General features: G+C 40.6%; 1 protein-coding gene across 1 annotated transcript in view; it reads left to right on the forward strand.

Moving 5' to 3' along the window:
- Nucleotides 1–27,576, forward strand: part of DNAH17 (dynein axonemal heavy chain 17) — a gene marked incomplete at its 5' end in the record, with an annotated part of 137,252 nt that overhangs the window by 54,741 nt on the left and 54,935 nt on the right. Inside the window, 15 exons of the mRNA XM_081936791.1 lie at nt 1,259–1,391; nt 5,113–5,240; nt 5,332–5,480; nt 6,852–7,134; nt 7,991–8,164; nt 9,904–10,111; nt 14,417–14,582; nt 15,088–15,190; nt 15,406–15,553; nt 16,125–16,216; nt 18,704–18,865; nt 22,439–22,603; nt 24,234–24,425; nt 26,314–26,580; nt 27,208–27,369. Coding sequence (XP_081792917.1) covers nt 1,259–1,391; nt 5,113–5,240; nt 5,332–5,480; nt 6,852–7,134; nt 7,991–8,164; nt 9,904–10,111; nt 14,417–14,582; nt 15,088–15,190; nt 15,406–15,553; nt 16,125–16,216; nt 18,704–18,865; nt 22,439–22,603; nt 24,234–24,425; nt 26,314–26,580; nt 27,208–27,369 — 2,532 coding nt within the window. The remainder of the gene's footprint in view (nt 1–1,258; nt 1,392–5,112; nt 5,241–5,331; nt 5,481–6,851; nt 7,135–7,990; nt 8,165–9,903; nt 10,112–14,416; nt 14,583–15,087; nt 15,191–15,405; nt 15,554–16,124; nt 16,217–18,703; nt 18,866–22,438; nt 22,604–24,233; nt 24,426–26,313; nt 26,581–27,207; nt 27,370–27,576) is intronic.

Raw genomic sequence — 27,576 nt, forward strand, 5'->3', positions numbered from 1 at the left:
TCAGGCTCAAGGTTGATTCAGCCTTCCATCCTTCTGAGGTGGGTAAAATGAGGATCCATATTGCCCCATATTGTTGGGGGCAATATGCTGACTCTGTAAACCAAATCAGTTTAGAGATAGCTGTAAAGCACTGTGAAGTGGTATATAAGTCTAAGTGCTAAGTGCAAAATGCTAAGATCTGGCAGAGAGAACATGCTTCAAGTCCCTTTCACAAAATTTTTATTGTATATTTATTGTCTGTACACCGCCCCAAGTCCCTTCGGGGAGAGGGGGCGGTTTATAAATGTAATAAACTAAACTAAACTAAAATAATCCCACTTAGTGGGAACCAGGAATCATATCCCTGCCCCATGAGACATCATTTCCCCCTGATTTAGATTCCCCTTCTCTATTTCTACAGGGCACTAAAAACTTGGTTCTTCTGCCAAGCATTGACCAGATCTCAGGATGAGCTCACAGATAAGGCTTTTGAACAAGACCTGAGCTAGCCGGCCTTAGTTGCTTCCCTGATTATTATTATTATTTCTGTTGTGTTAGCCTGTTTTTTTATGGTCTGGGATTACATATTATATTATAATACTTTTAATTCCCAGTTTTTACATGTAAGCTACCCAAAGTCTTCCTTGCAAATTAGGCAACCATACATATCCAGTCAATCCAACGTCCAGTCTGGGTCGGTCACCAGGACCAGAGGTCTACTCTTCCAAGCTTCCAATATCTCAGGGGTTGCCACAAAGAAGAGGGAGTCAAACTGTTCTCCAAGGCACCTGAGGGTAGAACAAGAGGCAATGGGTGGAAACTAATCAAGGGGAGAAGCAACTTAGAACTGAGGAGAAACTTCCTGACAGTTAGAACAATTAATCAGTGGAACAGAAGTTGCCTCCAGAAGTTGTGAATGCCCCAACACTGGAAGTCTTTAAGAAGATGTTGGATAGGCATCTGTCTGAAACGGTATAGGGTTTCCTGCCTAGGCAGGGGGTTGGACTAGAAGACCTCCAAGGTCCCTTCCAACTCTACTATTGTATTGTATTGTATTGTATTAAGCTTTCGGACTTGTGGAACCCATCAATTCAATCAATACCTTTGGAGTTCCAATCATGGGGCTTTCCAAAAGTGTGTTAGTGGTTGCATCTTTTGCGTAGGCTGGTTCGAAGAAGCTTAAAATCGAAATCCAATATATCTGAAGAAAGCCAGATTAGGAATGGACACAATAGTGTGAACATGATGGACAAAGCACTCAATCTTTTCCTTCTGACAGGTATTAAAATCTCTGAATAAAACTTATCAGCTCATGAAGAGGAAGCCTGTAGCTGTTGATCTTGATCCTAAAGCTGTGACTTGTGATGAGCTATTTGGCATAATTAACCCAGCAACAAGAGAATGGAAAGATGGTAAGAAACAATATAGCTACTTTCTGGAGATTGTAGCTGAACAACGCTTTTTAATTTGAATTGTTGTTCAACTACAATCTACAGACATCACAAAAAAGGTGATTCTATAAAAGCTGAGAAAACAGTACAAAATAGCAGATGTGTTACATGAATATACATAGAAACATCATGCATTTGTTTTACAGATTGACATTTAAATGTTTTTCCCCTGAAATACTACTATAGTGGCACTATTTTTTTTTTACAAAATTAGAGTCTTGGTGAAAATAATAATAATTACAATTCACTTATCTTCACTTAGAATAATGGTTTGCTTAGGAAACTCAGAGATATTTCATTTGGGAAAATTACATACTACAGTCATGAACTTAAAACACATTCATGCTGTTTAAAATTCTAATACTATCACTTTCTAAAAAGAACCCTTTGTTACACTGTGTAAAGATTCTTCCCCACTTCAGTTATTTGGGCCAACGTCAAGCAGGACAAAAAAAAACCAGGATTATTTTTTTCCCCATGGAATATCCAATGACAAATCTCTTTAATGATTTGACATTTTTAAAAGCTTATAACTAAGGAAGATACCAAATGCATATACTGTATATGATAGCTGCCAAATGTTATCAGGTTTATTTTAATTATTCAAAGAAAGGGTTTTTCTGTTTTCACCATGTTTACTGTTCAAATTCTCTGAAATATTTCTGAAATGATTTGAGACCAATCTCATTGGAAGCAGTTTCAACACTTTGAAAACGACATATGAGTCAACCAGTTCTTTATTAAACTAAGGCTTGGTATGACTACTGTTACACTGGCGTGAGTTAGCAAAAGGAGAGAGAAATAGGAGAAAGGAAACTCAATTCTGGCCTGGAAGTGCAGGTACATAGGGCTGTGGTGGCGCAGTGGTTAGAAAGCAGTACTGCAGGCTACTTCTGCTGACTACCGGCTGCCAGCACTTCGAGTCCCACAGGCTCACGATTGACTCAGCCTTCTATCCTTCCGAGGTGGGTAAAATGAGGACCCAGATTGTTGGGGGCAATAAGCTGACTCTGTAAACTGCTTAGAGAGGGCTGTAAAGCACTGTGAAGCAGTATATAAGTATTGCTATTGCTACTCCATTATACAGGCCAGTGGTGTGTTTCAATTTATTTTACTACCAGTTCGCTTAGGTGCATGCTTGTGCGACGCTTCTGCACAGAAATGTCCGGTCAGGTGGGCGGAGCCTCCCGGTGCCGCCACTACTGGTTTGCCTGATCCGGGGTGAAATGGCAAAACTCACTTCTGACACAGGCTGATAGCTGAACTGGCTGCCAGCCAGTACTCTTGTGGGACACAGATAGAAAGCAACCCCATTAGTCCAGCTTTATATAGCGAGGTTAGGGACTAGAACCCTGGGAGGGACACATACCTCCTTTGTTGCTGGATGGATATGCTGCTGCTCTAACCTAAAATTGGAGATAGGAAGAAGGAGAAGGGAGAAAATTGTGGTGGGGGAGAAAAATGAGGAGAGAAAATATACTATAGAGTGTTGCAGAAGGCAATGGCTGGAGAGAAAATATGGAGAGTTAGTGTCAGTGTATCGAGCAGTTTTTGGTGTCCAGTCAGAAAAGCTAAGTTGTAGAGGGATGACATATTTACCCAAGGTTCAAGATGGGAAAGAGATAGAGAGAACTGCCCATGGACAGAGGATTGCAATCTATGGCAAAGCTGCAGTCTCTGTGCAAGGATTGAACAGAAGACTGCGAAGAGAGTTTTGTTCCACAAATGGAGGAGGAGCCCAGGACAATGATCAACTGAGCAGATCAAAAGAAAGGAGATGAAAGGCACTGAGCCTACTGAGTATTTAGGCAAGAAAAACCAAACACACAGGTACAGTATATGTGGTACCTTGCTCAATAGTAGTAACTGTGAGAGGGATCTTGGAGTCCTAATGGACAACCATTTGAATATGAACCAGCAGTGTGCAGCAGCTGCCAAAAAAGCCAACACAGTCCTAGGGTGCATCAACAGAGGGATAGAATCAAGATCACGTGAAGTGTTAATACCACTTTATAATGCCTTGGTAAGGCCACACTTGGAATACTGCATTCAGTTCTGATCGCCACGATGTAAAAAAGATGTGGAGACTCTAGAAAGAGTGCAGAGAAGAGCAACAAATATGATTAGGAGACTGGAGGCTAAAACATATGAAGAACGGTAGCTGGATGTCTAGTTTAATGAAAAGAAGGACTAGGGGAGACATGATAGCAATATCTCAGGGGTTGCCACAAAGAAGAGGGAGTCAACCAAAGCACCCGAAGGCAGGACAAGAAGCAATGGGTGGAAACTAATCAAGGAGAGAAGCAACTTAGAACTGAGGAGAACTTTCCTGACAATTAGAACAATTAATCAGTGGAACAGCTTGCCTCCAGAAGTTCTGAATGCTCCAACACTGGAGGTTTTTAAGAAGATATTGGATAACCATTTGTCTGAAGTGGTGTAAGGTTTCCTGCCTGAGCAGGGGGTTGGACTAGAAGGCCTCCAAGGCCCCTTCCAACTCTGTTATTCTAAGTATCTAAGTATCATTTATAAATGTAGCATATTTCTTCCTTTATTCCCTCTATAGTTACTAAAATGGAGGACTCTAGCATGGTCTCTTTTTTTATTGCACAATTTAAAATAGTGGTGAATGGTGACACCAAAGTCCTTCTGCTTCACCTTCTTTGGGATGACTCTCTGTCAATTGGAGTATGCCTAGAATTTAGAAAGCAGGTGTTTTCCCAGCTGAGGAAATGGCCCAGCTGCAGCTCTGCAGAGATCCACTGATTCACCTGGAAAAACAATTATAGTTGTGCCAGGAAATAAATGGACTCAGCTGCCAAACAGGGATAAAAATACTCGCTCAGAAGAATGCAGAGCTATCTGGAATGGCACAATCCCTTGTTTTGGAAGTATCTTAAAAAGATACATAATCTTGTTCTAAGGAAAAGTTTATGAACATCTGTGGTCTATCCAGCTGGAGTCAATATGCCCCCATTCATATTTACTAGCTGCAAATATGAATACATTAACATATCTGTTACTAATTCTCTTTGTGGGGCAGCCCCATATAGAGCCAGAAAGTAGCTAGGTGATAGCTCCCCCAAGACATGATTTTAAAACACCAGCCTGTGTAGAATATAGTTACTGTTACAGTAACTTAAGTAAGTAACTTACTTACAGTAAGTTACAGTAATCAATTACTGTTCAAAGTGCCTTGCTGTTAATATTCATGTACAAAGCCTTGAACCACCTAAAGAATTATCTCTGCTAATGTCAGCAATTTAGACACTTATGATCTTTAGGGATGATACTGTTGGTGATTTGCAAATCTGCTGAGAACACACTACTGAACCCTTTTTTTGCAGCAGTATCTGTCTTGTACCAAAATTCTTCTTTACCATCTGTAAAACTGAAATGGACCCATGATTTAGGTGCTCTTTGAAAATTGCTCATGTCAGCTTTGCTGAAGACCAACTAGTATTTCCCCCGTTTTCTGGATGATGAATTGCTAGCACATTACAGCTTGGGGATTTATATAAATGAGATGATAATCACAAATAGTTTAATAACTTTATTGGTCAGCATGTGTTGATATATGTTTTTATCAGCTCTGTGCCTTCTTTCTGCTATAAGATTACTGCAACTTGAGCACATACCTGCATATTATAAAATTCATTGAGAATTGCTCTGTTCTGGACAGGCTTATTTTCAACTATAATGCGAGATCTAGCTAATGTAACTCACCGAGGACCTAAATGGATTGTTCTAGATGGAGATATTGATCCCATGTGGATTGAATCTTTGAATACCGTGATGGATGACAACAAGGTCAGCACAACAAGCTAGGGACTCAGTCATTGGCATCCACTTTTATGAAATTAGGAAGTTGCATTGTATGATTTGATTTCCTCCTTCCTAGGTGCTGACCTTAGCCAGCAATGAGAGAATTCCACTAAACCCCACCATGAGGCTTGTGTTTGAAATCAGTCACCTAAGGACAGCAACACCTGCCACGGTGTCTCGAGCAGGAATTTTGTATATCAATCCCGCTGACCTGGGCTGGAATCCGTAAGTCCTGATTTCCTTTGAAAGTGTATCAGTGCACCCATTTTTAGATTTTATATATATATGATAAAGGAGGAGAGCCTGTGGCTTAGTGGCTAATACATCTGCCTAATAGGTAATACAGCCCAGGTTCAAATCCCAGTAAGGGTATGGCTAGCTGATGAGAGCTAAATAGCTTGAAATAGATCTATACTAGTCTCCCTTTATTTATTTATCAGCGCGCGTGCGTGCGCGCGCACACACACACACACACACATTCAATAATATATATATGCTGGTTTTGTTGTATTCGGGTCTTTTCCCGTGTAAGATTGAGATTGTCTTTGCAACGTTTCGGCAGGATCTCACCTGCTATCTTCAACCTTGGGCTCAAAATGGGAACGGAGCTGCCATCTTTCTGTAAATCTGTAAACGTTGCAAAGACAATCTCAATCTTACACGGGAAAAGACCCGAATACAACAAAACCAGCATACCTACACCCGTGAAAATCTACGAAAACAAATATATATATTTGATCTATAATATATCCCATTATAGATGAGACACAGTCCTCACTGGTCATATGAGGATGTTGCCAGGAATCTATTATTGCATTATTCCAGATTATTCTAGTTCCAACAGCAAGTTACTTGCTGTCTAAGAAAATTTTGGACAGACAGTGCTACATGAGACATGTAATCATTAAAGAAAAATTTCCCTTGACCCATTTCCTAGGTGCTGAACCCTTCTGTAGTGCCTGGATATTATTATGGGGTTAAGGTCCTCCATATATAGTATAGTTGCTATGACAGCATAAGGACACTTGTGAAGGACGCCTCCATGATGAGTGCAACATTATGATTTCTCCCTCCCTCCCTTGGGTTGTGCAGAGCGGAGAGAAATGAATTCGAGTTTTAGAATAAAATTGAGACGGTTGGGATGAGATATTATTGGGAATAAGTACTAATAGGTCAACTATTAATGATTGGTTGATTGTCAATTCTTGTTTCTCCTTTTCCTTTCAAACATGTTGACCTGTTCTCCAAAATAAGGAACTTCTGATGCTTTATTTTTACCAAAAGGTGTAACTTGTATACGCAATGTAGTTTACACAAAAATGATTAGCTTCATTTGGTAATTACCAAAACACACTGATCATACACTGATGGTATTTATTGATTTATTTGTACTATTTATTGAGTAGTATGTTATGTCTTTCTTAACAGCTAAATACCTTCCCTGTAATTTAAATGGCATTCCTATAAAGATGTAGTGTAAGAGGGGGGAAAGAAGAAGAATAAAAAATATCAGTTGATGGGTACATGTTACATGCATGGCACATGTTACATGCATGAGAATGCATATTCAATAACTAATTTTATGTCACTCTACAGAATAGTGAGCAGCTGGATTGAGCGCCGAGAAGTGCAATCAGAAAAAGCTAACCTGATGATCTTGTTTGATAAATACTTACCAGTTTGTTTGGACAAACTGAAATTTGGGTTCAAGAAGATAACCCCTGTTCCTGAAGTGACTGTGGTGCAAATGATTCTCTATTTACTAGAATGCCTCTTGACCCCAACCAACACACCTCCAGATTCTCCCAAAGAGCTATACGAACTCTATTTTGTATTTGCTTGCTTCTGGGCTTTCGGAGGAGCAATGTTCCAAGATCAGGTATCTTCAGAAATGGAAGTGATCAGGTCTTCCGTTACTATAATTCAAGAGCTATCTCAATATAGATCCGTGATGGCGAACCTATGGCACACACGGAAGTCGGAAAATGGGCCGTTTCTGGCCTCTGGAGGGCCTCCGGGGGGAGGAGGCCATTTTCGGCCTCCCCAGGTTCCAAGAAAGCTGTGTGCAGTGGTGGTAGGGGTCATGCACGCATGCACAGGGGTACGATGTGGGGGGCATAAAATTATGGGGTAAGTATACAAGCGTGCACGATGCTTATGGCACCCGAGGCGAAAAAGGTTCGCCATTGCTAATATAAACCAATGACGCCATAAACAACGTTCAGTACATAGAGTCCATTTTTCTATGGGCCTTTTTCAAAGGTTTCTGCACTGACACAATTGATACCAAAATCACTTCCATCTTCTTAGGGTTTAACATTTCATTGATACGTTATATTGTTTACCAGGATTCTTTTCGAGGCCACACATCCTTTAGAATCAATGGAAGTAATGGGGTTTTGGCCCATCTTTGAAGGAAAAAAAAATCATATATTCCATGAAGGAAAAAAAAATCATATATTCCACTAGTACTACTACATTGTGGTCATTTGGGCCCTCATTGAGATGAATGGGGTAATGGGGTTTGGGAAGTTATCCCTGTTTATCATAGCAGTTGATTCAGATCATTCACTCAGATTATGCCTGCATTTGATTTTTTTAAAGCTCATTTAGCTTTGATAAATTTTGTTTTGATGTTTTATTATATTCCCTCTGGTCATGTTTTCAGAACATATTCTAATTTAAATCAAATGTAAGTTTAAAACCATAAAAAATATGCATAACTTTCTCCGCAGCTTGTGGATTATCGTGTGGAATTTAGCAAGTGGTGGGTGAATGAATTTAAAACAATCAAATTCCCATCTCAGGGAACAATTTTTGACTATTACATTGACCCAGAATCAAAGAAATTCATGCCATGGACTGATAAAGTGCCACAATTTGAATTGGATCCAGATGTCCCATTACAGGTAATTTGCTGGAAATAATTCTGCTTCTGATATTGCTTGTTTTAGAGTACTTTTGCAGTATTCTGAGGCAAAAATCACTCACATTAGCAAAAGATGCTGAATCTACTAACTCAAAACAAGTTTGGGAGAAATACAGATTGTTGATTTATATTCTACTGGTAATTTGAGATACCAGTTTCTTGTCATGTTTCCAATATATCTACCCACAGCTTATATCTAAATCCTTCAAAACAACAATTACCACTGCAGCAAGATTGGTTTTAAAAAATGAACAAATAGTATGGACTATACTGTACGTATGTATCAGAAAGAATAAATGAAAGTTGTTATACGGTTGTCATGAAATTTAAAATAGAAGTCCTGCACAGATATGGTACTTTAATTATCCCGGTGGATGTTTGCATCTTACCGTGGGTAAGCCACATATTTGTAGAAGAAAAATGACAGAGGGTCAATACTAGAGGAAATCAACCCTGACTCAACCCTTTGGAAGGATACTGAAGTCAAAGCTCAAATACATTGGCCAAATGAGAAGAGAGGACTCATTGGAAAAGGTCCAGAAAGATTGGAGGCAAAAGGAGAAGGGGACGGCAGAGGATGAATTGGCTAGAGAGTGCCATTGTTGCAATGAACATGAATTTGGGCAAACTCTGGGAGACAGTGGAGGGCAGGAAAGGCCTGGCATGCTATGGTCCATGGGGTTGCGAAGAATTGCACATGACTTAGTGACTGAACAACAGCAATGAGAGTGGGAGCATGTGCAGAGTTCCAGTTGCCTTGTTCCAGGCTGGCCCAATCCTACCATCCTTGCCAATTTTATCATTCTGTGGTCATGACACATACACAGTTCTCGTGGTGGTTTTTGCATTTTCCCTCTTTAAGGTATATTTTTGCTTATAAATTTTGCCTTAAAGGTATATTTTTGCATTTCTACTAATTTGGAACTTCCTCAAGCTTCCTGATCCCTTCCTTATATACATGGCTAATATAAGGACTGGCACTCAAGACTGGTTTTCTTTTCTGGGGCTGAGAACACGTTGTTACTGTTCCACTTTGGCTGCAACGACATCATCTGTACTTATAGAGCAGTTATCCTCTGACTTTAAAAAAATAATATTTTCAGTACATTAATTTAATTAATTAATGTAAATTTAAATTTTAAAAATTAGCTCTGAGAAGTAGAGAGATAGATACACAATATTTTTGCTTCAAATATTGTCAGTGTAGTATTCAGGAGCTGGAATAAGGTTTAGTAACAAGGTCAGCCAATGGGAGCTGAAACAGCTTGGAGCCAGGGCATGGCTTAGCTCTGCAGCTTTGAGTCTGTGCTGAGCCAAAAAAAAACTGCTTTGCTGCACTGAACTGAAATTGAAACTGTTCTCTCCTCTGCCTGTGTTTTACTTGTATTTAGTACCATGTTGGAAAACCTGCTTTTGGTATTGTATATTTACTTCATGTGTTGTATTATTTATAAAGAGAAGTTAATGAATCCCGCTGAATCAGTTACCCGTGTGCACTTTCTGGATGTGATTGCTGCAACAAACTCTGACAAATATTCTATTCAAACACAGCTGGGTTTTGCCAAGCCTGTGTGTACATTTATTTTCAAGGGGAGATCTCTCTAGCCACCAATACTTCTTTTCTTAGAAGCTATTTCATTATTCAGTTTCTTTTAAAATTACAATTCAGGTTGTTGTTCTTTTAATTGATGTAGATTTCATAGGGGGTCTGTTTTTCAGGCTTCAATGGTCCACACAACAGAAACCATCCGGATTCGTTACTTCATGGACTTACTAATGGAGAAAAAATGGCCAGTGATGTTAGTTGGGAATGCAGGCACTGGGAAGTCAGTTCTGATGGGAGACAAGCTGGATACTCTGAACCTGGATGATTTTATGGTGCAAGCTGTTCCCTTTAACTTCTACACGACTTCAGCTATGCTTCAGGGTAAGGGGATTGGATGGATTTTCATTTTTAACAATTAGGGGTGCACAATCTGAGCCCCCTCAAAGCTACAGACGAGTTCTCCAAACCCCTTGGTTGTGTCTCTGGAAAAGCAGTTTCCATATTGTAATCTCAATGCAAAGAATACAAACTGGCAATTGTTAAAGATTTATGGGAATATTCTGGTGAGAGAGAAGTTCCCTGAGGATGGACTCCAGCATGAGTAAAAAACTCGGAGGACTAAACCTTGGGTCCCGGTGACTGACCCAGATTGGATCCTGCAACATTATCTGGGACATGAATATTTTAATTCATTCATTTATGAGAATACATAAAAAGTGAGACTTTGTATATTATGTGAACTCTCCTAAATAACTTTTGGAGTACATGTTCTCAGCAAAAAATGCCACTCTATGTTGATTTAAATATTTCATATTACTTAATTGACCAATATTGATATACAGGGAAAAGTCCTTGTGTTTAAGGGGAAGAACAGATATTGTTAAAATGAATATTATTTCTTCAGAATAGATAGATAATGAGAATTTTATTATCAGTCCAAATCCACCCTATTGAATTATGAAAAAAGAGTTCCATCACTGACATAATCAAGCCAACATTTGTAGAGTTTGCTTACATAAACTGCTAATCAGTGGTGGGATTCAAATAATTTAACAACCAGTTCTCTGCCTTAATGACCAGCTGGGTAGGCATGGCTCGGTGGTCATGTGACTGTGTGGGTGTGGTCAACTCAACATCACTCAGGTCAATGGGCACTTCGCCTTAGCTGTTACAATGTAATAAGGGTTAACTGGAGAGGCAGTTTCTGTAAGCAGGGCAATAAAGATTAGGCTAGAAACAACACTAGAATGTTTCCTTCCTGTCTTCCTTACAGGAGTAACCCTGTAAAGTGGTGGGAAAAAACAAAATAAGATTTCTTCCAACAACCAGTTCTCTGAACTGCTTAGAAAGTTAACAAGTGGTTCTCCCAAATAGGTACAAACTGGCTGAATCCCACCACTGCTGCTAATGTTATGGCATTCCTTAACTTTATTCTCACCTGGTGAATTGGATTTCAAATCCCTCCATCTCTGTCTATTGATAATGCTGTAGGCCTAATGGGAATAGTATTACAGAACATCAAAAGAGGAACAGGTAGTGTTTCAGCTCTACTGAATACGATACGATACGATACGATGCGATACGATACGATACGATGCGATACGATACAATACAATACAATACAATACAATATAATACAATACAATAATACAATGCAATACAATACCAGAGTTGGAAGGGACCTTGGAGGTTTTCTAGTCCAACCCCCTGCCTTGGCAGGAAACCCTATACCATTTCAGACAAATGGCTATCCAACATCTTCTTAAAGACTTCCAGTGTTGGGGCATTCACAACTTCTGGAGGCAAGCTGTTCCACTGATTAATTGTTCTAACTGTCAGGAAATTTCTTCTCAGTTCTAAGTTGCTTCTCTCCTTGATTAGTTTCCATCCATTGCTTCTTGTTCTACCCTCAGTTGCCTTGGAGAATAGTTTGACTCCCTCTTCTTTGTGGCAACCCCTGAGATATTGGAACACTGCTCTCATGTCTCCCCTGGCTCTTCTTTTCATTAAACTAGACATACCCAGTTCCTGCAACCGTTCCTCATATGTTTTAGCCTCCAGTCTCCTAATCACCTTTGTTGCTCTTCTCTAGATTCTCAACATCTTTTCTGCATCGTGGCGACCAGAACTGAATGCAGTATTCCAAGCGTGGCCTTACCAAGGCATTATAAAGTGGTATTAACACTTCACGTGATCTTGATTCTATCCCTCTGTTTATGTAGCCTAGAACTGTGTTGGCTTTTTTGGCAGCTGCTGAACACTGCTGGCTCATATTCAAATGGTTGTCCACTAGGACTCCAAGATCCCTCTCACAGTTACTACTATTGAGCAAGGTACCACTTATACTGTACCTGTGCATTTCGTTTTTCTTGCCTAAATGTAGAACCTTATCTTTTCACCAATGAATTTCATTTTATTAGATAGTGCCCAATGTTCAAGTTTGTCAAGATCCTTCTGTATCTTAAGCCTATCTTCTGGAGTGTTGGCTATTCCTGCCAGCTTGGTGTCATCTGCAAATTTGATGAGTTCCCCATTTATTCCCTCACCCAAATTATTGATGAAGATGTTGAAGAGTAGGTTTCTGAGATCTCGTCTGCCAGTTCCTTCAGAACCCTGGGGTGTAATCCATCCGGTCCTGGTGATTTGAACTCGTCTAGGGTAAACAGGTGCTCACTTATCATTTTCTTCCCTATTTCATGTTCCTAATCTGATTTTTGTGGTGCTGTTTTTGATAGGTTGGACTGTTTTATCCCTTTGTGTAAAAACAGATGCAAAAAATGAATTAAATAGTTCTGCTTTCTCCCTGTTGCTTGTCATCTTCTTGCCACTTTCTCCCAGAAATGGACCAATTGTTTCCTTAACTTTTTTCTTGTTTTTAACATGTTGGAAGAAGCTTTTTTTGTTATTTTTTTACTTTTGTGGCATGCCTTTCTTCATTGGGAGCCTTAGCTTTCCTCACTTCATCTTTACAGGCTCGGGCTATTTGCTGATATTCTGCCTTTGTTATGTCCCCCTCCTTCCACTTTTTATACTTACCTTTTTTGTCTTTCAATTTGTCAGAGAGTTCTTTATGCAGCCATGCTGTTTTCTTTTGGGAGCTGTTATTTCTCTTCTTCATTGGTATTGTGCTACACTGGGCTTTTGTAATCTCATTTTTCAAAATTTCCCAAGCTTCTTGAGTTGTTTTCCCCTTGAGGATTCTCATTCATAAAATTCTTCCCAAGCTCTCTCTAAGTTTATTGAAATTAGCTCTCTTAAAGTCCAAGACTCTAGTTTGACTTTGTTCTACTACTTGTGTTTTCATAATGTTGAATTCCAATATTGCATGGTCACTTGCCCCCAGGGTTCCTGTGGCTTCAGCACCTTCTATCATTTCCTCTCTGTTAGTGAGAATTAAGTCCAATATAGCTGACCCCCTTGTTCCCTTCTCTTCTTTTTGGAAAACAAAGTTGTCTGCTAGGTTTGTTAGGAACCTGTTGGATCTTTCACTTGGTGTGGAGTTTGTTTCCCAGTTGATGTCAGGGTAGTTAAAATCCCCCATTACTATTGCAGTGTGCTTCCTACATACCTTAGTTAGCTGACTAGCAAAAAGTTCATCTACTTCCTCTACTTGGTTGGGTGTCCTGTAGTATAGACCTATGGCAATGTCATTTCCTCCACAACCTTTAATATTGACCCAAATGCTTTCAAGATAGTCCTCATCATTGTTGTGCTCTATTTCTGTAGAGATGTAGTTATTTCTTATATATAGTGCAACTCCACCTCCTCTTTTATTTGGTCTATTTCTTTTAAATAATTGAAATCCTTCTAGCTGTATGTTCCATTTGTCGGTTTCATCCCACCAAGTTTCTGTAATGGCAACAATATCGTATCCGCCCTCATTTACTTGAGTTTCTAATTCACCCTGTTTATTTCTCATACTCTGTGGATTGGTGTATAGACATTTGAGTCCATTTTGATTGACCCTGTGTTTACTGTCTACATAACCTGTGTTGTGCCTGACTGCCCCTATTTTCTTGCCACTTGTATGATTCATGCACATGGTATGGCACTCACTATTAAATGCTTGGTTTTGCTTGACAGGAGGAGTGATAATCTTACACGCACAAACATCTATGTTACACACACTGATAACCCTATGAATTTTAGATTGCTGGGGACAGAAATGTTCTGTATCAATTAATTCTCTGTCCCCGCTGTTCAGTTTAAATGTTTATCTAGAAAATCTGTGAATTAAATGCCAAGTAACTCAGTCCCTTTCTTGGATGGGTGCAAACCATCTCTTGCTATTATACTTGCTATTTGAGAAGGAGACTCCTGCTCTTTTCCACTGCCATTATTCAGCACAGCATGTGTATATCTGCATCCTAGACAGGTTGTGAGAAAAGGTATTTTAACTGGTCTGCCTGTACTAATGGAACTGATTCGGGACTTCTTGTTCCTTGCATCAAGGTGTTTTCAAGTTATCATTTAGGTAATGATAACTTACAAAGTCTTACAGAGGAGGTAGGTTACCTGCCTCCTCTGTTAAGACTTTGATGCACTGAAGAAAAGCTGCCTTCCTCAAGAACATTACATAACTAACTTTCACTTTGGAACTTGTGCATGAGATGGAAGGACATTTGACCAGATCATTTAGATAAGGTCCAATGCCATCTGTTGATTAATGGTCTTCTGTTTGCACAGCTATTCTGGAGAAGCCTCTGGAGAAGAAATCAGGGCGTAATTTTGGGCCCCCTGGTACCAAGAAGCTGATTTACTTCATAGATGATATGAACATGCCAGAAGTTGACAAATATGGCACTGTGGCTCCTCATACCTTGATCCGGCAGCACATGGATCATGGCCATTGGTATAAATACATTTTTTTCCTTGATAATTACTATGGCTGTATGGCTAAAGGATAGGCTCACAGAGAACCTCATGCAAAAAAAAGCAACTAACCTTCAAGTTGAATCTTTTGTGTTTTCTATTATTATTATATTATACAATATTATAATATATTGTAATGTAATGCATTGCAATGCATTAATGTATTATAGAGATGATATCGTTTGAACGCTATGCTATGCTATGCATATTGCAGGCTATCAATATGATGCCTGCGTGTTTAAAGATATAGGCCATCTTGTCTCCTACTTGTAGATTAAGCTCAATATTTTCATTGATAGATGTGTTATTTAAAACTTAGTTGTGCTTTTTTTTTTTTAAATGAAAAGACATCAAAGCCCTTCATTCCTTGTTCATTTTGTATAAAAGACAGGAAGACGATCTTAAGTGTAAGGGAATAGTGCAGCATCGCTTTCTCAAAAATATTGGGTCAGTATAATGCTCACCAATTTGCTTCTTCCCATTAGGTATGATAGAAACAAATTGACCTTAAAGGATATCCACAACTGTCAGTATGTTGCCTGTATGAACCCAACCTCTGGATCCTTCACTATTGATTCCAGGCTCCAGGTACCTAATAGAGGGAGACGTGGTACTTTGGTGATTTCAGTGAAAAATAAGACCGTCTTTCTTACATTACGGTCGTTGCTTTTTTTTAAAAAAAAAGACTAAACTGTGAGCAGAAAAAGTGGGAGGCCTAAATTTAGAGGGTTTTTTTGGTTGATGTTGTTAAGAGACCTACCTAGCAGCATTGCAGGATGTTGTAAATTGTGTTTTGTTTGTAGAGGCACTTCTGTGTGTTTGCGGTGAGTTTCCCAGGTCAGGATGCCCTAATGTCCATCTACAGTACTATCTTAGGACAGCACTTGGCCGTTCGAAATGTCTCAATGGTCGTCCAGAAGGTTACCCAACAGCTTGTTTCGGCAGCTCTGGGTAAGCACTGCAGAAAAACCAGCATGAACTAAAACAGGTTTTCCCATTAATGTTCTACCCCTTGGCATCTTATTCATATTTGTAACCTGCATGATGCTGAAGGTTTTCAGATTCAGATCTCTTTGTGCAAAGAATGTTTGGGAAATGGGGGCAATGGTTAGCCAATAGTGTATTTTGCCTGGGGAAAAAGGTACAACTGACTGAATCACTGGGATGGAATTTTGCCTGGCATGATTGTCACAGGTACTTCCTGCCTTGGATGCTACCACATCATTATCATTTTTCTTTGGAACTGCCATCTTTTGTTGATTTGGGTTTACTCAACTTCCACTTAGTGTTGTTAAATTATTCTAGTTAGGTGAGTTTGTAGGTGTTATGAAACCTCTATTGGATTGTAAAACTGACAAGGCTTTGCAAGAGTCCTACATATTTAATTAAACAATTTGGAGATCAACCCATTCCATTGTTTTTTGTTGATCCTGACTGAGGAATTAATCATGAATAACCTGTTTCTTATCCCAAGCAACTCCATGCTTTTTTGGTATGATTATGGCATGTTTCTTCATAACAGGTCTACATCAAAAAATTACATCAACATTTCTTCCTACGGCCATAAAATTTCACTACGTTTTCAATCTCCGGGATCTCTCAAATATATTCCAGGTACAATATCATTTTTGTATTTTGGTATGTATGAATTTTCCAATATCTTGGAATAAAAATGACACCACACAAGTCACTTGTTTGTGAACCATTTCTTTGAAGCTATATTATAATAAATGCTAGAAATTGTGAACTCAATTTCCTTGAGATATTCAGGGTTTTAGATTTCACAAGCCACAGTCAGCATGGCCAATATGTAGTAAGGGATGGTAAAATTAGTGGATATAAGGAGGAACCAAGCTGCTACCTCTCATGTATGTCTTTCGATACAGTCAATTTAATAAAATAAAATTGGCCAAATGAACTGAACCTAGAGAGTTTCCTTTGTCCATGTTAGTATTGTTACAATTGCTAATTTGCCCTATCATATTAAAGAAAATAGCCTTAGAACTAGACTGCTGTATGAATTCTTGAGGGTAAGACTTTCCACAATTATCACATTCCATTAATCAAAGGACACTTCCACAGCAGAAGTGGTATTCAGCAAGTTCTGATCAGTTCAGGAGAATCGGTAGTGAAAATTTTGAGTAGTTCAGAGAACCTGTAAATACAATTTCTGAATGGCCCCACCCCATCTATTCTCTGCCTCCCGTGTCCCAGCTGATCGGGAAGAATTGGAGATTTTACAAAATCCTTCCCCTGTCACATCCACCAAACCATGTCATCCACCAAACCATGTCACCAAGCCATGCCCACAGAACCGGTAGTAATTTTTTTGGAATCTCATCACTGTTCCACAGGGCTTCTGTCTGAATTAAGATATTCCTACTCTGGCTTTAAGATTTCTGATATTATCTTGTATTTTAGAATTTTTTTCTTATTATAGGATATAACGTTCTTCTTCGTTTATTATGACTGCTCATTGTATGACCAGTATGAATGTATACAACATATTTTTTTCACACTGTTACCCTCCATTTTAACCCTTTATATCTAGAGGGCACTAAGTTGAAAAAGAATAGAATAGAATAGAATAGAATAGAATAGAATAGAATAGAATAGAATAGACAACAGGAGTGAATGGAATAGAATGCAATCCAATGCCATGCCATACCATACTATATCATTAATGTCCTGATCCAGGAAAAGCTGGTATATATTAGGATATGGCATCATCTTGGATAGATGGCAGTCTATCACCTCTCTTAAATCCAAAATCAACATATAAAAGCCCTGGTGAGCAGAGGACCATTTTGAGTTCATTTAGAATTGCTGAAGTTGCTTTTGCCTTTTATAATCATCTGAATATATCTTTCTTAATAATGCATATTTGAATTACTTAGTCATGACCTTCCACATAAATATATTGAAAGATAAACATATCTGCAAATAACCTGAGAAAACATCAACTTCTCTCCCAATTCTTAAAATATTTTTTTGCAAACATGTTCTCTGGTGACTGTTTGCATGCAAAGTTTTGCATATACTGTATATGAATTAATAAATATGTACTTTGCTAAGATAGATTTACATAGATTAAAATATACCTACAACAGCCTATACAACAGCATCATTAATAACTTTACTTTTACTTTACAGCGGTCTGTATATCTTAAAACTCAAACAAGGAATTTATTTATTTTTTATAGTCTTTCCTTGTCTGAGTTTCACTGATGTGGCATTGCAAACACAACGGCTCAAGTTAGATTGGCACATATAATACAATATACTACCAAATTAGTTGTTAGTCAACGGTATGTAGCTTGGAAACATTATCTATATCAGGGGTGTCCAAACTAGGGAACTTTAAGACTTGTGGACTGGCTGGGGAATTCTGGGAGTTGAAGTCCACAAGGCTTAAAGTTCCCAAGTTTGGACACCCCTGATCTATATTAAAAGATTGAGCACAAATCCTTAAGAGAATTGTTTTTCCGAGAAAGTATTATCATGACAGAACATTTTTCACTGACTCATATGGAGGCTGCAACAATAGATTAGGTCAAAGAAATCAGAAATTGTGGATCTTTCTGAGGTAATTGGAAATAGACCATGGGAGTATATTGTCAAGCATCGGTTATGATGCATCCTTGTCCTTTGTGGGGATAGGTATGAAATCCATCTCCCCATCTACACCCACGTATGTATATACAGTAGTAGGAGGGGGAGAGATAAACAGAGATTTATACTCAGAATATTATTCAACCATTTCCTCTTTTTTTTCTTGTTACCATCTTTACTGTGCTTATTATCATGCTTACAAGGCTCATTGTGTCAACTTCAGCCTGAGCATTTTAGGGCAGAGTGACCACAACCCCTCATTTCTTAAGACCTTGGAAAATGTCAAAGAGAAATTTCACCCAAAAGAGATGCTTGCAATTTCAGCAACAATGCTCAATCCCGCCTCAGTCAAAGAATACATAGATTTGAAGTCTGCAGGTGTCTCCTTTATTCCATCTTAGCTCATATAGGACTTTAAATGTCACCGAAATGTCCTGCCTTAGTAACATACCAAGGAGAAAGCAACCCTGATCCTTTTGTCTCTGCCAGGGACTCCTGTTCTCCACTCACGAGTGCCTCAAAATACCATCAGACCTGGTCCGGCTGTGGCTGCATGAAGCAGAGAGGGTTTACTATGACAAACTTGTGGAAGATAAAGATCAAGAGACCTATACCCGGGTCATGACAGCAAATTGCAAGAAATTCTTTGAGGTGAAGGAACTGTTGATGCTACTTCTTTACCTCTACCCTCTTCTCTTCCTCCAGCTGACATTCAAAAGTGACTTTGGACTCAACCAGGATGTACTTTCCCAATACCAGTAGTTAAATGTTAATTAATTTGATATAGGAATATGCTTGCTTTAAAAGGCCGTATGCGGGTTTTCAGAGGCTTCATTGAATTAGGAAAAAATGTTGTGTCTAGGTTAGGGGTGAAATCTGCCCGGCTTGGGCCAGTTCAACCGAACCGGGAGGGACAATTGTCGTTGGTTCTGTGAACCAGTAGTTTAAAAAAAAAGCTTCCGAGGATCGCATGGCTCAGCTGTGAGCCACGCGATTGTCGGAAGCTTTCCCCCCGCTTTTTAAAGCAATTTTTTTCCTGCTTATGCGCCCAAACCGGCAGGAAAAAAAAATGCTTTAAAAAGTGAAAAAAAGTTGGCCACACCTGTTAGATTGGGTATTGAGAAGGCAGACATGGGCTTATGGCAACAACAGCTCTTCATTTAACAAGTAACAGTATGTACAATCCAGCTCCTGCTTGGTCTGACAGCAGCCCTTTTATAGGGAGCTGTCAGACCTCTCAACCAATAGGATTGAACCTCTGTGGCTCGGTGGCTGAGGACAGCGCCGATGCCGAATGGAGATGCGTCGCAGGTTAACACCAACGGCAGGGTCTGGCTGTGCTGGACTAGAAGGGAGTCAGCTGTCAGTAGTTGTTTGATCACGGCAAATGCGGTAGCCTCGGCTCTGCCCCAGGATCACTTTGCGTTCTTGGCCAGGAGATGGTGGAGCGGTTCAGCAACGGTGGCTTTCTGTTTAAGAAAGACACTGTAGAAATTAAGGAGCCCGAGGAACGCCTGCAGCTCGGTTTGAGTGCAAGGTGTGGGGGCTTCCTGGATTGCTTTTATTTTTTGTGATATCGGGTGAATCCCAGAGCCATTGATCATGTACCCAAGGAATTCAACCCTTGGTACATTAATTTTGCATTTTTCTTTTTTGAGCCGGAGGCCTTTTTCTCTAATTCTGGCCAAAACCATTCAAACTCATTTTAAACGTTGTGCCTCGTTTGCAGCTGATACCAAGATGACATCGAAATGGGGGACGACTCCTGGTATCCCCTGCAAAAGCTGTTCCATGACACTTTTGAACAGTCCAGGGGCGATACTAACTCCAAATTGCAGTCGGTGGCATTTGAATGCACCCCTGTGCATCACAATGGTTTGAGCCTCCACTGTAGTGCCATCTACAGGAAACTGTTGGTATGCCTGCTCCATGTGTAATTTCGCAAAAAATTTTCCTGGGCCTAGCGAATGTAGTAGGTGTTGTACAATGGGTACAGGGTATGCGCTTTGTTGTAGCGTGTTGTTAATTGTACATTTATAGTCTGTGCAGATGCGGACTGACCCATTAGGCTTGACTGGGGTCACAATAGGGGTCTCCCAGCAAGCATGGTCGACTGGTTTTAGGATTCCCTGGCTCATGAGCTTGTCAATTTCCCTGTCAATTTTAGGGCTGAAAGCGAAAGGTACTCTCCTGGGTTTTAGCCTAATCGGCGCTATGTTGGGGTCCAAACTAAAAAAGATTGGTGTCCCCATATACCGAGACTGGTACCAAAGACGTCTTCAAACTCCTTAAATATGGCCTCAGTGCCGTCTCACTTCATGGAATTGATTCTGGTCACTTCCAACCCCAGGGCTTGGAACTAATCAAGCCCCAGGAGGCTCTGCAGTTTTTTGCTGGCCACGGTCATGGGAAGTTTTGTGCAGAATTCCTTGAATTTCACCTGGAAGGTGCCCTGGCCTACGATGGGAACTTGATTCCCATGGTAGTCTCGTAGGCTGATGTCAGGGGTGCGAAGATGCTGCTTTTTCAAGCTCATAATGGCTTGCTTCAGGGTCGACCATGACATGATCGTTAATGATGATCCAGTCTATCTCCAACTCACAGGGAGCGTCCTCTATGGGGACAGTGATCTTCAGCTTTTTTGGCCGCCTGGTGCGGACTTGTCCTATCGCAGTGTGATAGGTGACCTTGGTTTCTCTCTCTGGGCGCCCTTGTGGTTTCTGCCAGGCCCCTGTGCTGGGCCTCTGTTTGCGGTTTGGAGTAGTTTTAGGCTGCCATGTGGTGGCAGGGAATTCACTCCGGCACACTTTGGCAATGTGCCCCTTTCATTCGCAATGCTGACCAGTTGTGTCTCGGAAGCGGCAAGTAGACCGGGCATAGTCTCCTCCACAGCTTTCGCAAGGCGGCAAATGCGAGTTGAATTTTCGCACCGGCTTCGTGCGCAGTAGCCGTCATCTTCTTCACTGTCAGAGCGCTCAGGCTCTGCAGCCTCTTGGTGGACGCAGGTTTGTTTCTGAGCGGCTTGTGGCACCTTTTGTTGACGCTGCAAGGTCTCCGTTGACTTGTCTGCTGATTCGGACACTCTGGCCCCATCGAGTGCGATCTGCAGAGATAGATTTGATTTGGCAAGCAATCTTCTCTGTAGATGTCCCGCACACCGCAGATTATGCGGTCCAATATTAAGTCGTCCAGGTCACGGAACTCGCAATAGGCGGCTGCCTTACGAAGCGCCGCCATGTATTCATTGATTGATTCGCCCTCTCTCTGGTGCCTAATATTGAATTTGTGGCGGCGAACGTGCTTCGATGGTTTGGGTGCATAGTGGGTTTTCAAAGTCTGTTGTAATGCCGCCCAGGGAACCGCTTGGAGCGGGGTTGGCTCCGACAGGTTCTTTGCTGTTTCAAAAACCTCTCAGCCGCAGTACCCCAGAAAGAGGTTTTTCTTTCGGCTTTCAGAGACGCCCATGAGATCGTTTGCCTCGAGGAAGCATTCGAATCGTAACATGTACGATTCCCAGTGTTCGGCCACCGGGTCAAACGGAGTTGGCGGGGCGTGCATGGCCATTTTCGTATAGAGGGCAATTCGAGTTTTGCCGCTCAAAATGGTCGCTCAATGCCGCACCGAGAGCTCCGGGCTGGATCTACTTGCTGGATTTCGCTGTTTTTCTTTTTCGCCTGTTTGCCTTCCGATCCCATCCTCGTCGCCAGTGTTAGATTGGGTATTGAGAAGGCAGACTCAGGCTTATGGCAACAACAACTCTTTATTTAACAAGTAATAGTATGTACAATCCAGCTACTGCTTGGTCTGACAGCAGCCCTTTTATAGGGAGCTGTCAGACCTCTCAACCAATAGGATTGAACCTCTGTTCCCGCCGGAACAGAGGACCTTGGTGGAAACCATGGTAGTTAGAATGAATATCTAACAGCACCCATTCAGTCACATGACCCCTCCCCACTAAGCCACGCCCCAAGAACCAGTGGCAAAAAATTAGATTTTACCACTGGTCTAGGTTGAGCAAAGAGCCCAGCTCCCAGGTGCTAACTTTTTAAAATTTATCTTCTGTCAAAATAACTCTCCAGGCTTTACTTGCAGGCTAGCCCTAGATAATTAATCCCAAACGTTGTCTTAGATGTTTCAAATAAATCCAAGATTAAAAAGCAGCGGATGAGTGGGTAAAAAGTAGCTTCAGCCTGATGCATTGTTTTGTTTTGTTTTGTTTTGCAGGATCTGGGTGAAAATATTATCTTTGCAAAGCCCAACATTTTTTGCCACTTTGCTCAAGGCATTGGAGATCCAAAGTATTTTCCTGTTTCCAATATACAGAGTTTGAATAAATTGCTTGTGGAAGCCTTGGATAGCTACAATGAGGTCAATGCAGTGATGAATTTGGTAAGTGAAACTGGAGCTGAGCCAGAGAGAGAATGCTGCTGCTGAGCCCATGAAGCAAGGCTAAACTAACGGATGGCTGTGCTACAATTTCCATAATACAAAGTCATTAGCGATAGCACTTATACTGCTCTATCTGAACAGTTATAATGTCAGCATATTGCCTTTAACAATCTGGGTCGTCATTTGACTGACTTTGAAAGAATGCCAATCTCAAGCCCCATCAGGATCAAACTCCTGGCTGGGGACAGAATTTGCCTGCAATACTGCATTCTAACCACTGCATCACCACAGCTCATTAACTACAGTATGGTGGCTTAGAGGTTTAGCAGTTCTAGCCCAAAATGTAAACATTTGGAGGAGAAAAAGTTGCTTCTTTCTAGTAAAGACATTATTTTTATTTAGGTTAGTCTTCCCTATTGATTTTATTTCCTGCTTCTTCGAGCTGGAACAAGCTCTTGCATCAAAAGGATATAACACAGCGACCCCTAAATCATAGAAAAGTGCTTCTGGTCGTAGCATTCACCGATGGTGGAAAAAATTATGTTAAACATGATAGGCTCCATCACATTACCCAAATACCTTTATGCCCTAACCAAGTAGAGTTTTCTTTTTGTTGTTATTGTTTACCGTATTTCCTTCTTTTCTTTCCCCCATTACAGTAATCTCATACTTAGTGAATTCTGAGACATGTTTGAATAATTCTGTAATTTTACAGGCACTGCTAAATTTTGGGGGCTCCTGGTCTTTAAAAAGATGAAATAAGGGGAACAAAATCATGATTCCTTGGGATCCTGCCAAATATCCATAGTTTTAAAAGGTTGAGACTAATGAGAATGAAGTTAGAGTTTGGAGTTGATGAATAATTAATAGGCACAACCATAAATTAGATGATGGAAATTGGAGGATGGGTCAGTGGCCAAGATAAAAATGTTGTATGGACTGTTTTTATTCCCAGAATCTAGAAACATCAATTAGAATATGGTTCAGATTAGGATGAGAATAAGCATGAGTAAACCTGATGCTACAATTAAGATATAGTCACGTGTCTCCCCGCCCCAAAAGGCCACTATTGGCTGGGAAGGGTGAAACAAAGTGGATGGAACCAGTGGTGGGATTCAAATTTTTTTACTACCGGTTCTGTGGGCGTGGCTTGGTGGGCGTGATGTGGGTTGGTGGGCGTGGGATGGTGGGCGTGGCAGGGAAAGGTTACTGCAAAATCCCCATTCCCTCCTGATCAGCTGGGACTCGGGAGGCAGAGAATAGATGGGGGTGGGGCCAGTCAGAGGTGGTATTTACTGGTTCTCCAAACTACTCAAAATGTCCACTACCAGTTCTCCAGAACTGGTCAGAACCTTTTGAATACCACCTCTGGATGGAACTCAGAAGAGTCTCCATGTTTTGCTTTGTTTTGTTTTGTTTTGTTTTGCTTTCCTTGTTGTGAGTGGAGTCGGGTGTTAAATGATTTTCCCTATCTTGAGAATTATACAGTACTACAATTTCTGCTTTGTTCACTGTTTAAAATGCCATTCAGCTTTGCCTGCTCAAGGAGAGGTAGAATCTAATGTTATTGTTTTGGTTGTTTCCATGTTGTTGGGTCAAAACTAGGAACAGGCCTTCTTGTCTACTGCAGGTGCTGTTTGAAGATGCTGTGTCACATGTCTGTAGGATCAATCGCATCCTAGAGTCTCCCAGAGGCAATGCTTTGCTTGTGGGGGTTGGAGGCAGTGGCAAGCAAAGTCTGTCTCGACTGGCTGCCTATATTAGCTCCCTGGATGTCTTTCAGATCACTTTGAAGAAGGGTTATGGCATTCCAGATCTCAAGGTGAGGACAATTTGTCCAGGTATATATCAGCAAACTTCAAAAATGGTATGAAGAGGCCTAAAATGGAAGATAAATGCTGGGTCCAGCTACCTGACAAGTTATACATTGTAATCAAATCAACATTTCTGAGTTTATCATTATCAGTGTGCTGCGATGCCATGTGTTATAGGCATACTGTCAGGGTTCCAAATAGCATCCAAAAGTAAATTAGAGTCCAAGGCAAAGTATTGCTCAAAGTTCCAATTTATTAAGAGAGCCATGTTGGCACATCTGGGAAAACCCAAATCTGAAAGCTTCCTGGTTTTCCCCACCCAGTTGAAAGTTCATGATCTTGCCCCCACACCCACAAGTCTATCACATGGTCCAATCTTCCACTTCCATGCTGGCAGTTCCACCCATCTAGGTCCGGTCAGGTCCAGAGGTGCAAAGACAAAGGATGACCTTGGCTTTCTAGAAAGAATTTTGTCATGGCTACATAGCATCTAACTCTATACAATTCCCCCTTCCACTTTCCCACAATAGAAAATGCATAGTAGAATAATAGAAAGTATGGGAAGTCAAAGATCCAAAAGAAAAGATGGCTGCAGGCCTGACATGCATGCTTCTAAAGACAGAAACGTGAGATCTTTCTACCTAGGATGGACAGTAGGGAGCTACAGAAGAAACACAGGAATATAAAACAGGAAGCATCAAGGAATATAAAAGAGGAATTAGTTTTACTTAGGTTGTTGAGAAGATTGAGATAAGGCCTTCAGAGGTTTAGACAGGGATAGCTATCTTTTTTTTATGGCCGGGAGCATGACAGGGACATGTGAACATCACCAAAAGGGTGGATCCAGAAATGATTATTTTCTTTTTGAAAGACAGGGAATGATGTGTTCTGGCTGGAGGAGCCTTAATATCAATTAATATTGTGGAATTTCCCAGACTCACACCTGCATTGCCTAATGTCCTCATTTTTATATCGGCACAGGGTTACTGTGCATGAGGCTGAGAAAACAGGATTAGAGAATTGCATGGGGCATGAGTTATGCAGGTTGCATATCCCTGCCATAAACAAGAAGCTGGTTGGGATGTGATAGGAGATTGTTTTCATGCATATCATCCTAACCCTTCCTATACCACAATGGCCCCTGCAGTGTGTTTGTGGAATTAAGCCATTTATGCATTTTATATGCTAATTTATTTTGGATTTTGGCCTCAAACATTGTATTTCGGTCCTGATCTGTGTACAGAGATAATACTCCAGAATAGCCTGTCCAAACCTGATGCCTTCTCGGTGTCTCAGGAATAAAATTTCCAAGCTTACCAGTCATCGTTTTCTTTTCCATGTTCGGAGTTCTGAAAGATGTATTCTCAACATATTTGGAGAGCCCTGGGTCAGGAAAGGCTGCATTGTGCTTGCCTGTCTGATAAATACAAGAGTGACACCAGGGGTGGGTTACTGCCGGTGTTGCTGCCAGTTTGCAACCCACGTGCAACGTGTGTGCATGCCAGACACCCGCAGCTCGTGCATGCACTGTTCAATGTAAATTGTTCTGCGTGCATGCACAGAACAATTGAAAATCCAAAATGGCGGTCCTCAAGTGGCATTTGGGGAGGTGGCAGGCATGGGTCACTGCCGGTTCTGGCGACCCAAGCCTGAATTCCACTACCAGTTCGGCTGAACCTGGCCGAACCGGTCAAAACCCACCTTTGGGTGATACCTCAGGACCATTGGGGAACATGGTGGTTGCTTTTACATAATGATGCTTTCAACATCATTAACCAGCTTTCATAATACTATGGGAAAGTTTTCTACATGAAATTCGACATTTTTTTAAATTGTTCACTCTTGAAACGAAATAGAAAGGATGCTAAACTGACAAGTATTTGTTCTGTGATTCAGGCTGATCTGGCCTCCCAGTACATCAAATCTGCGGTGAAGAATACGCCTACTGTTTTCCTTATGACAGACTCACAGGTTGCTGAAGAGCAGTTTTTGGTTTTGATCAATGATCTTTTGGCATCTGGTGAGATTCCAGGGCTATTTCAGGATGATGAAGTGGAAAATATTATTAGCTCCATGAGGCCTCAGGTAAAATCTATGGGCTTGCCGGACACTCGTGAAAACGCCTGGAAATTTTTCATTGACAAAGTCCGAAAACAATTAAAGGTAAGAAGTTGGAAGAGTTCAAATTCTATTCGGCCACAAATTGTTTTGGCTAACCAGTTGCCAGGTTCAACATACTAGCTTACACAATCATGTGGTTTGTTGGTTTGTGCAAAGTGTTATGAAATGAAGGCACTGGGGTTTGTAAACCATGGTTTATGGGTTAACAATGAGCAAATATTGCCCTCATTCCCAGCCTAACCTACCTCACAAGATTTTTGTGAACATTAAATTGAAACAGATGGAAGATGCACTCTACCTTGTACCCTTAAAGGAAATGTCAAATGTGTGTATAACTAATAATATCCAAATTAATATTCTTTATTATTGCATGACTGATGGAAGGAGAGGACATTTAATCTTTTGAGTGGGGCTGTTGATGTAAAAAAAACAGTAACTATGGTTTTGTGTCATGTGAAATATGAAAATTCTTTAGCCAACCTTTGGGTATTGTACAAATGAAGGCAGGAATATCTACAGTATCCACTCTAATAGGGAGAGCATTTTTCAAATGTAAATTTGATATACAGAGATTTACAGGGACTCCCCAATAACATTTGAGTAGTAAAAGCTCTTAAGTAATTAATAGTAGTGATTGTGCCCATTGATGGGTCTTCACTCCCTCCCCAGGTAATCCTATGTTTCTCTCCTGTGGGATCTACTCTCCGTGTGAGGGCCAGAAAATTCCCTGCTGTAGTAAACTGCACAGCTATTGACTGGTTTCACGAATGGCCTGAAGATGCCTTAGTGTCTGTCAGTGGAAGATTCCTTGAGGAGATTGAAGGGATTGAGGTATGCATCCATTTTCAAAAAAGTAAACACTGTATACTCCCAATATCTCTTGGCACTAAATAGAATCTCTTTTTTTTGGCCAATGTTTCATTATGGTTTTATTCTTTGATTTCTTTCAAATGGCATTCCCTCTATCTCTTTAGACTGTGGTGAGCAACGGCGGGTTAAGGCTCACTGGTGCCCTAAACACTGACAAATCTTGGTGCC

This window comes from Natrix helvetica (assembly GCF_964273705.1).
Source record: "Natrix helvetica genome assembly, chromosome: 1".
Lineage (NCBI taxonomy): Eukaryota > Metazoa > Chordata > Lepidosauria > Squamata > Natricidae > Natrix > Natrix helvetica.